Source organism: Ptychodera flava, chromosome 7 (assembly GCF_041260155.1).
Source record: "Ptychodera flava strain L36383 chromosome 7, AS_Pfla_20210202, whole genome shotgun sequence".
Taxonomy (NCBI): Eukaryota; Metazoa; Hemichordata; class Enteropneusta; family Ptychoderidae; genus Ptychodera; species Ptychodera flava.
Genome location: NC_091934.1, coordinates 27,746,560 through 27,757,032, shown reverse-complemented (window position 1 = coordinate 27,757,032; position 10,473 = coordinate 27,746,560). Strand labels below are relative to the sequence as shown.

The following is a 10,473-nucleotide window of genomic DNA, read 5'->3' as shown; positions in this document are numbered from 1 at the left end:
AACCGGGCACATTCCAAAAATAATTGTTTCTGACATTTTGATGAAATTTTTGTGCCTTTTCCCGTTTTTATGTCATTTTCTAACGTTCCTTTGCCATACCCCGCACTAAAGATATCTAATTCCTTTATAGAAGATAGAGGTGAGTCAATAAATGAAATCGAAGGAAGCAGTTTTACCCTTCAGTAATTTGATGAAAACGGTATTAATATTTACTTCAGGAATGTATCTCTATCCGCCGCACTGCCATCTTCGCTTGCCAAGGTCTCCGCTCCGGGCAGCTGGATGCTTCCCGAAATGGTGGAAGACTCCTGTCGGCTGACGAGCCGTGCGAGCGGACGATGCCGCACTGCATGCATGGTCCACTCCGGCATTGTTGCTTTCACAGAGCGCCCTCAACGTAATGTGGTTGTACAATACAAACAGCAGTGAACCAGCATGCAGTGGAGCCTGGAGGCCACGCATGTGTAGGCAAGGACAGTTCTGGCCTGTATTTGTACACGGCATGCACGTGAAAAGCAGCCATATTCTGTGATTTTAAGTGGTCATACATCTTCGTCATTGTTTTAACGAACCTTTAAAGGGTTTACATGGCAGAAGTTTGAATTGATGGAAACGAGCGGAATAATGATCAGTGACGGCGTACTACAGGATGGCATGGATGTAAAAAATGAGGATGGGAATCTCGCGTACAGGGAGTACATGTGTATTGGGCCATTCAGCTTTGCAGGTATGGTCATTGTGATGTGACTGGGGTAATATGCTGGTAACCGAATCTGACAAATACCGTTAATGAGAAACTGCGCATATGAGAGTAGTATCATTGATGCTATTTTTCATTCCGAGGGTGATTAAAATTAGGTTGCACTGCTTGGATTGGTATGTTTACATAGTCTGGTAAATCACAGGCATTCGACTCAATGCAAGCAAACCGTCATGTCACTTTTTTATTCTTACTGGTTGCATCAGTGACGGTTTGTTTGCGTTGAGTCGAATGCCTGTGCAGTAAATTATGATGGTGGGTTAATTGTGCCCCCGGGATCGTGCCTCATTTGCTTGCTCTGCTGCCCACCTAACGTCTTGTATATTTTTTTCCAGAGTGTTCTGCAATTTGTCAAAGTGCAAGAAAGTATGGCCAGATGCATGAGCTGGTGAAATCATTTGAAATTCAATTGAAAAAACTCTGTCAGCAATATCAAGATGATTCATTATCAAAGAAAGGTAGTGTTATCTTTGTACCTATAAGAGCCAGGTTGAGCTCTTGGCAGAGCTGAAAATATTTGACCGGAAGCTCTGCACTGATGTGTCTGTCAAGCAAGTGTGAGAGGATAGCAAACTTTGCCGTTATTTGTTACTCAACTTGTATCACAAACACTTATTTCATGGTGGCCATTTCTTGCAAAATTAGAAATTGCCCAACTGTTGCAACAGAAATTAACTCTCAACATGTGGCATTGTCCTTGAATAGTGTAAAATTTCATTAGCACTATTTCAAATTCCAGGTCTGCCCAAAATTCCATTTTACAATCTCTGGTGAAATTTAAGGTTGTTTATATGGGTGAATATGAGTGTATCCTTGGTCACTGATCTTGAGAATGACCTTCAGAATTTTTCCTTAATATTCTTCAATAATGTCAAGTTCCTTGGTAAAACATGAGAAAAATGTCAAGCATTGTCAAATGTTAGGTGAAATCAGTTGATCTTTAGGTTTTCTCAAGTTCAAATATTTTGTGATGGCATATTGCAATAAACTGTAGCCCCAAACTAAATTCTGTCTTATGTGTAGATGCCCTTGCTATTGACATTTACTTTCTTTGCATGTTGAGGGCCCTAGTATAGCACTGGCATGCTCACATTTGTTCTTTTACCACAGCTATTGTGACATCTCAGTCTCAACCAATCAGAACAATGTCTTGGCATTATTGGTCATACTGATAGAATATAATGAACTCTCTTCTTCCCATCTCTGTTCTGATAGGTGCATCAGTAGTTGTGCAGAATCTGGTGCAACATGGTCTAATTACATTGGAGTGTGGCAGTTCCTGCAAACAGAATGTTAAAGAAGACCTAAATCTGCAACATGAGTTTGATCACCATGACAACCAATCTAGAGTACACAAAGAATGTCACTGTTACAATGTTAACAGTTCCATACAGAGTGTACAAACATGCATGGATAAGAGCCCTGAGTGTGAAAGGGATGATGGGCAAATCTGCAGAGTTTGTGGTAAAAATTTTCCAAAGGAGAGGAAAGATAGGAAGCAGATGTTTAGCTCCTCTGATGTTGTACAACAAGAACAGAAAGCTGATGGCAGAAACTTTAAGAGGATTAAGAGGATGAGTGAAAATAAGAATCGCAGAATAATGAGTTCAGGTCTCCAACCTCACAAATGTAACAAGTGTGGCAAAAACTTCAAATGTGCAAGCAGTCTTAAATCACACATGTTTACCCACTCAAATATCAGGCCACTTGAATGTAAAGTGTGTGGTAAAACATTTACTGTAAAATTCAGTCTTCAAAGACATATGTTGACCCACTCCAACATCCGACCACATGTATGCACAGAGTGTGGTAGAACCTTTACTCTGAAAAACAATCTCATGGCACATTTGTTGACCCACTCAAATGCCAGACCACATAAATGCAAAAAATGTGGTAAAAAATACTCCTGTAAGAGGGGTCTTACAACACATATGTTGACCCACTCCAACATCCGACCACATCTTTGCAGAGAGTGTGGTAAATCATTCACTCGTAATGGTCATCTCATGGCACATTTGTTGATCCACTTGAACATCAAACCCCATGAATGCAACAAGTGTGGTAAAACATTCAGAGAAAAAGGCCATGTTAATAGACATATATTGACCCATTTGAAAATCAGACCTCATGAATGCAAAGAGTGCGGTAAAACATTCAAAGTGAAGAATAATCTTATGACCCATATGTTGACCCACTCAAATATCAGACCGCATGACTGCAATATATGTGGTAAAACATTCAAACATAAAAGCTATGTAAAGAAACATATGATGATTCACTTAAATATCAGACCACATGAATGCAAAGACTGTGGTAAAACATTTGTTCAAACGGGCGATCTGAGGGCACACATGTTGACTCACTCAAATGTCAGACCACACAAATGTGACAAATGTGGCAAAACATTCAAAATGAGAAGCCATGTTAAGAGACATATGTTAATTCACTCAAATATCAAACCATATAGTTGTAGAGAATGTGGTAAAACATTCACTCAGAAGTGGAATCTCACGTCACATATGTTGACCCACTCAAATATCAGACCGCAAAGTTGCAAAAAATGTGGTAAAACATTCTCATTTAAGAGCAGTCTAACAACACATATGTTGACCCACTCAAATATCAGACCACATCGTTGCAAAGAGTGTGGTAAATCATTCACTTGTAGTGGTAATCTCAGGGCACATTTGTTGATCCACTTAAACATCAAACCCCATGAATGCAACAAGTGTGGTAAAACATTCAGAGAAAAAGGCCATGTTAATAGACATATATTGACCCATTTGAAAATCAGACCTCATGAATGCAAAGAGTGCGGTAAAACATTCAAAGTGAAGAATAATCTTATGACACATATGTTGACACACTCAAATATCAGACCGCATGACTGCAGTATATGTGGTAAAACATTCAAATATAAGGGCTATGTTAAGAGACATATGTTGACCCACTCAAACATCAGACCATATCATTGCAGAGAGTGTGGTAAATCATTCACTGACAAGAGCAATTTCAAGGCGCATTTGTTGATCCACTCATCAAACCCCATGAATGCAACAAGTGTGGTAAAACATTCAGAGAAAAAGAGCAATGTTAAGAAACGTGTTTAGTCACTTGAAAATCAGACCTCATGAATGCAAAGAGTGTGGCAAAACATTCAAAATGAGAAGTCATGTTAAGAGATATATGTCAAGTCACTCAAATATCGGACCAATTGAATGAAATGAGTGTGTTAAAGGGGAAGTTCACCAAGGATGATTTTTACATATCTGGAAGTTGTGATATAGAGGTGGTTTCAACCGGTGTTTGATGTCGTCCATTTCCGTAAACGACAAAAAGTCAAAAACTGCTGAACAGAGTGCGTTGATATTTGATACTGATACATAGACTGGTTCCAAGGTTCCAATTCGGAAAATGGAGCCAAACGGAGCGCCGGTTAGATAGTTTTGGGAAATTTCTAACCCCCCTTTTTATCTAATTGATTTTAGGGGTCTTTCATATATGTAGTTTTGGAATGTACACCAATCCTGCATTGTGGACTGTTTTATGAGTTGTTGAACAGAAATGAGGTTTTGATGAATGTTAGAAATATGCAGGATGGCTGATTGGAAGTATAGGAGATTTCTATGGTCTTTGGGCATCAAAAGCATTAAAAAAAACCATATTTCATAGTTTAGATTCTCACTTTTGAGATGACCCTAGGCATTTGTTAAGTAAACATCCTTGAGTCAATATACAGACTTTGACATTCCAGAGATTAAGTATCCACAACCTCACATGTTACAGTCTTTCACTACAATGGTATGGCCCAAACCCATTGTTATCAATGGTGAGTGTGGACCTGTCTACAGGAAATTGGGGTGAACAGGTTAGACAATGACGTTACAAGTTGTAGGTTAGTTATCAAGGTAGCACCAGCATAGAGTCCTGGGCATCTGTCCATGTGTTCTCACAGCAAATTACAGGGAAAAAATTATTTGAGAAGTTTCTCTCCTTTAAATAGAAGTATATTACATTTAAACCTGTCATGGATAGATTGCTCTCAAATGATCTGAAACACAGTTATTGCCCATTAGCAACAAATCTGTAGCAAGATTTATGTAAAGTTCATGAACTTACACAAGGTATTAGACAAAAGATGACCATGACTTTGCACTTTTCAACATTTATTTCATTCAGATTTCCTCAGTTTAGTGTATAATTTTGTAATCTTAATTACTGTCAACTTAGCTTTACTAACTTATTCATACCTCATTATTCTTACACTACTGTTATACCTTATAACCACAAAATTTCAAGAGATGCATATATGATTGTCACTTAACAAACATATGTCTTCTGCTTTTTCTCCATATACATATACATGTCTCTTTTCTCATAAAAATGAGCTTAAAATCGCAATGTGAAAAATAGTCTTTCAGCTATATGTTGCTCATTGACTTCGTGGTCTGTCTAATTCACAGTGAGTGTGGTTGTTGATAAATGCCGATAATACTAGGCGGTCATTATGTCCAAGCGCCATTGGCGGTATTTTTAACATAATGACCATAGGTCATTATCACATCTGGAAGTTATGATATTGGGTTAGCTTCAACCGGTGTGGGACAGTGTCCATTTTCCGTAAACGACAAAAAGTCAAAAACCGCGAACAGACTGCATTGATATTTGTTAGAGATATTCAGAATAATTCCAAGGTTCCGATTCCGAAAATGGAGCCAAACGGAGCAGCGGTTAGATAGTTTTTGGAAATTTCTAACCCCCCTTTAACTAATTTATTTTAGGGGTCTTTCATATATGTAGTTTTGGAATGTACACCAATCCTGCATTGTGGACTATTTAATGAGTTGTGGAACAGAAATGAGGTTTTGATGAATGTTACAAATATGCAGGATGGCTGATTCAAAGTATCAGAGATTTTCATGCGCTTTTGGTAATAAAATTGATAAAAAACAACATATTTAATGTTTTAGATTTCTCACATTTGTTATGACCCTTAACATTACAGACTTGATGACATAACTAGCTGCTGGACCTGTTTACTGGCGCATTGATTTAAAGACAAAGATCGTTTTATTTTGTAATAAGGACGTGTGATTTCGAAAACATAGTCTATTAGCCTGGAAATGTGATTTTTGCGAATATTGCTTACCCCACTGACAAACTGTGTGGTTTGAAAATGGCTGGAATTCGCTACTTCGGGACTTTGTTTTCTGTGTGCATTTACTGACAAACTCCAAACCCGCAGCACCTACCCATTCAGTATTTCATGTACAGGTGTACCCAGAGATAGAGTAGTTTCACAATGTGCCAGTTGTGATCAAGTGCCATTGGCGCTATTTTTATACATATGTGGTAGCTCTGTGGTCATTTACCCGGAAAAACTATTTTCACCATTTATAACTCGCAAGATTTTTTACAAAAATGATAAAAATAGTACAGGAAGTTGCCCATGTAATTTGAATCATGGGAAAAAAGCTCCAAGCTTGGAGCTTGCATAATGTGATATGGAAGGGACCATCTCCGGACGGGTATGGCCCCAACATCGTCCACTCACAGTAACACAGTAGTAAACAGCAACACAAAATCTGACAGTGGACAGTTTATTATAAGTGAATCATCGTTTATGCAAGGATACTCAGTATAAACAAAAGTTATGTCAATACGCACAGCCTGGTTTAAGCATGGATGAGTGGACAATGCCATACCAGTGTTTCCGTTAGCGTAGAATTCTGCGTATTTTACGCATTTCTTGGGCGACCGTACGCAAAATAATAAGTGCTTGCGTACATGCTGTACGCAGTCGATTAACGTGTCTCCCCCCTTCTGATTGTTTTGACTGAACTGAACTGCGGAACGGCGGCTCCACTTTCACATGTGTCATGCTGTCTATTGAAACAAATTGATACACAAAAAGTTTCCACTATACTTTGCACCTAATAATTGCAACAAAGTTTGATCATTTCTGTCAATCAATTTCTCATTGCGTCGTCTGGAGCACATGTTCTTGACTCGCTCACTCAAGTGTACCGATTCGTTCCGTACTAGAACCACATTTTCGTCAGTGCTGTAAGATGGCCAAATGTCAAAAAACACTCGATTTTATGTGGAAATCAACCACATCAGCCAGTGGTGATAATCATAATTTGGAGTCTGAAAAACACAATGAAGCAAACGGAGAGGCTTCAAGTTCAGCCGGTCACGGTACTACGACTATAAAACAGCGATCTGATGGTGACTCTTTCGATCCAAACCAAGTTCGAGGTGGTGAAACACCGATACAAAACCAGACAGTGACTGGAAACCTGCCTCCGACGGAACCACTGAGACGTGTCCATGACAGGTTTAACCAAAAATGGACTGAAGAATTTCCATGGGTACGATATGATTCGGAAAAAAGGAAAATGTTCTGTCAGATTTGTGATCTAGCCAAAACTGTGAATTCATTCACGAAAGGCAGCCGCGACATCCAACGCTCCGCCTTAACGCGACATTTAGATAGCCAATCTCATCGTGATGCTTGTGGTTTGCGAGGACTTCGGACAACCATGACAAGGGCAGTGGAAAAATTTTCGGACCAGCAGAGTGATGGGCAACTCGGTGTTATGCGTACTGTTTACTTTCTGGCAAAGGAAGATCTCCCCGATTCGAAATTGACGAAAATGATAGAGCTCCAAAAGCTCAATGGTTGCGAGGCTTTCGAAAAATGTGATCCATACATCCATGCCGACTCTATTCATGACATGCAAAGAGCGATCGCCGATACCGTACGTGGTGAACTTGGTAATCTGATCAGGCGCAGTCCCTACATAGGCATCCTTGTCGATGAAAGCGTCAATATAACAGTCCATAAAAAGTTGATTGTTTATATTCGCATAATTTCTCATGCAGGCCCGAAAACTGTCTTCTTGAGAAATGTCACCGTGCATAACGGCACAGCTGAGACAGTGATGGATGCTATCTTGGAGACTCTCAGAGCCAACGATATCGCGCCACGAAAAGTTATGGGACTGGGATCGGATGGCGCCAGCGTGATGACTGGAAAACACAATGGCGTCGCCGCCCGCTTCAAACGTAAAAACCCATTTCTCGTGTCTGTGCATTGTGCGGCTCACCGAGTTGCTTTGGCTGCAACTGATGCCTCAAAACGGGGTAAAGGTGTTGACAAAATCAGTGATTATCGAACCACAATAAACAATTTGTATAACTTCTATAAGTATTCCGCTGTTCGCTACAATAGACTTCGGCAACTCAGCGAGGCAATGGATACGAGCGACTTTCGGTCACTGAAAGAACCCTGTTCAGTAAGATGGCTTTCACTCTCAAGAGCCGTAACTGCCGTGAACAATATCTGGTCAATTCTGAATTTTGAATTGAGTGAGGAGGCCGAACGAGGCAATGCGACTGCCTCAGGCATATTGAAATCTATATCATTATACAGTTTCGTAGCAACGACCAAAATGTTGAAAGATGTCCTTGCAATCATGGATCGCCTAAACCTTCTCTTTCAACGCGAAAATGTCGATCTTTCGGCTGTTCAGCCAATGGTTATGTCAACCATCGCGACGCTACAAGAAATGTGCGAAAGACCGTTTACTGGCGTCTTCGAAAGAGAGTTTATTGCCAGCTATAATCGCGAAACTAAAGTATACGACGGGGTAACTTTGCGTTATGCAGAGGAAGTGAACATCCAAGCACACAATCGCACAAGACGTGAATTCATTCAGACACTGATCGGAAATTTGCAGCAACGTTTCCCAGAAAACGAAGTCAGCATCTTGAGAGCATTAGACAATGTATTGAATCCAAATAAGTTACCGCGAGATGGAAATGAACTTGCTGACTTCGGCGAGGCATCACTTGACGTGATAATTGATCACTACGGACAGGTCAGAGAAGTGGACAGTGGTGAAAGCGCTGGCGCAGTGATACAGGAACAGCAACTGCGTGCGGAATATCCGCAGTTCAAACTCATGCTAAACGGGCTCCGACACATGCCATTCATCGATGTCTGCATTATGTTGTTTAAACGAGTATCGCGAAATATTTCCAGCAATATCTGAACTTGCTGCCATAGCTGCAATCATTCCGGTGTCGTCGGTACCGTGCGAACGCGGATTTAGCTGCCAAAACCGAATCAAGACGTCAAAACGTAGTCGGCTAGATGAAGACGTTATCGACGATCTGATGATGATAACCATCGAGGGGCCAGCTGCTGGCGATTTCGATTTTCCACGCGCAATGGATGAATTTCGACGTCAGAAACAAAGACGGAAATAAACACTTTCATGACATTGCGAAGTCTACCTTTTGCATCACCCGAGTGAACGTGTCACCATTAACATTTTGACTTGTGGAGATATACAAATTCGTTTATTTGCATGGTTTATTGACACATTTTGTGTCCTCTTGTGTGACTTTTTAAGCCTGCCTTGCCGGCAGTTTGTGTTGAGATAAAACGATCAGTAAAAATTAACCTTCTTTGTTGAAAAAAACACTCAATTAGTATTTTATTACTTTATTCACACAATATTGCGTTTGTAAACTATTGAAAACAATGTACGCAGATTTTGCGACAACGTACGCAATTTTAACAAGGCTTGCGTACACAAATACGCAGTGAAAAAAATGCTAGCGGAAACACTGCATACCCATGGGAAAATGGTCCCTTCCATATTACATTATGCAAGCTCCAAGCTTAGCGCTTTTTCCCATGATTCAAATTACATGGGCAACTTCCTGTACTATTTCTATCAGTTTTTGTAAAAAATCTTGCGAGTTATAAATGGCGAAAATAGCTTTTCCAGGGTAGGTGACCACAAAGCTAACACATATGTAAAAATCATCCTTGGTGAACTTCCCCTTTAATAACATGACACAAAAGAACAGTGTCATGAGGCATATGGTGACCCACTCAAATATCAGACCGCACAGCTGCAATGTGTGTGGTAAAACATTCAAATGGTCGGACAGTCTTATCTCACATATGTCAACGCACTCAAATATCAGACCATACGTGTGCAAAGAGTGGGAGAACATTCACTATGAAGTGCAATCTAATGGCGCACGTTTTTACTCACTCAAATATCAGACCACAGTTGCTAAGAGTGTGGTAAACCATTCAAAAATAAGAACCACGCTAAGAGACATATGTTGACCCACTCAGATATCAGACCTCATGAATGCAACAAGTGTGGTAAAGCATTCAAACTAAAGGACAGTCTTGTGAAACACATGTTGATTCAATCAAATATCACACCATATAGTTGCGAAGACTGTGGTAAAACATTCATCCAAAAGGGCAATCTCAAGGCAAATTTGTTGACCAACTGATGAATCAGACCTTATGAATGCAAAGAGTGTGGCAAAACCACAGGGTACTGCAAGCAATATTCGTCTAGAAGTTATGAATATTATCAATAAATGTCATGTGTTTATTTTTTTCACTATGCTAGCCTTACCTGTGTCAGGTGTCTGTCTTTTGCCTTATGAACTACTAACAAGTTACTTAGTCAGGGCGTTATAAGCACCCCCCCCCCCCCCCCAGTTGGTGTTTGGGAAAACAAATTAATGAAGGGGATTAGGGAAAGCAATTAACAGATATGGACTTTTTTCTCTGAAATACCAAGATCGAAGTACATGAATGCAGTAAGATTGGTTGGCAGAGAAGAAGAGTTATGTGTGTGGGTTGAAATATTATTCTATGCACTTAGCAT

General features: G+C 40.0%; 2 protein-coding genes across 2 annotated transcripts; both read left to right on the top strand.

The window, feature by feature from the left end:
- Nucleotides 1-439: 439 nt before the first annotated feature.
- Nucleotides 440-4,009, top strand: LOC139137152 (zinc finger protein 665-like). The gene is made up of 3 exons (XM_070705123.1): nucleotides 440-727; nucleotides 1,096-1,218; nucleotides 1,976-4,009. Exons 1-3 carry the CDS (start codon nucleotides 607-609, stop codon nucleotides 3,868-3,870), a joined length of 2,139 nt encoding a protein of 712 aa, XP_070561224.1. The 5' UTR covers nucleotides 440-606; the 3' UTR covers nucleotides 3,871-4,009.
- A 2,822-nt stretch (nucleotides 4,010-6,831) lies between these two features.
- LOC139136414 (uncharacterized protein C17orf113-like) lies at nucleotides 6,832-8,820 on the top strand. The gene has a single exon (XM_070704138.1). It carries the CDS (start codon nucleotides 6,832-6,834, stop codon nucleotides 8,818-8,820), a length of 1,989 nt encoding a protein of 662 aa, XP_070560239.1.
- Nucleotides 8,821-10,473: the final 1,653 nt, after the last annotated feature.

Coding starts and splice junctions, on each gene's coding strand:
- LOC139137152 (XM_070705123.1), top strand. CDS start 607: ATGGAAACGAGCGGAATAATGATCAGTGACGGCGTACTACAGGATGGC. Junction 728..1,095: donor TGGGCCATTCAGCTTTGCAG/GTATGGTCATTG, acceptor ATTTTTTTCCAG/AGTGTTCTGCAATTTGTCAA. Junction 1,219..1,975: donor TGATTCATTATCAAAGAAAG/GTAGTGTTATCT, acceptor CTGTTCTGATAG/GTGCATCAGTAGTTGTGCAG.
- LOC139136414 (XM_070704138.1), top strand. CDS start 6,832: ATGGCCAAATGTCAAAAAACACTCGATTTTATGTGGAAATCAACCACA.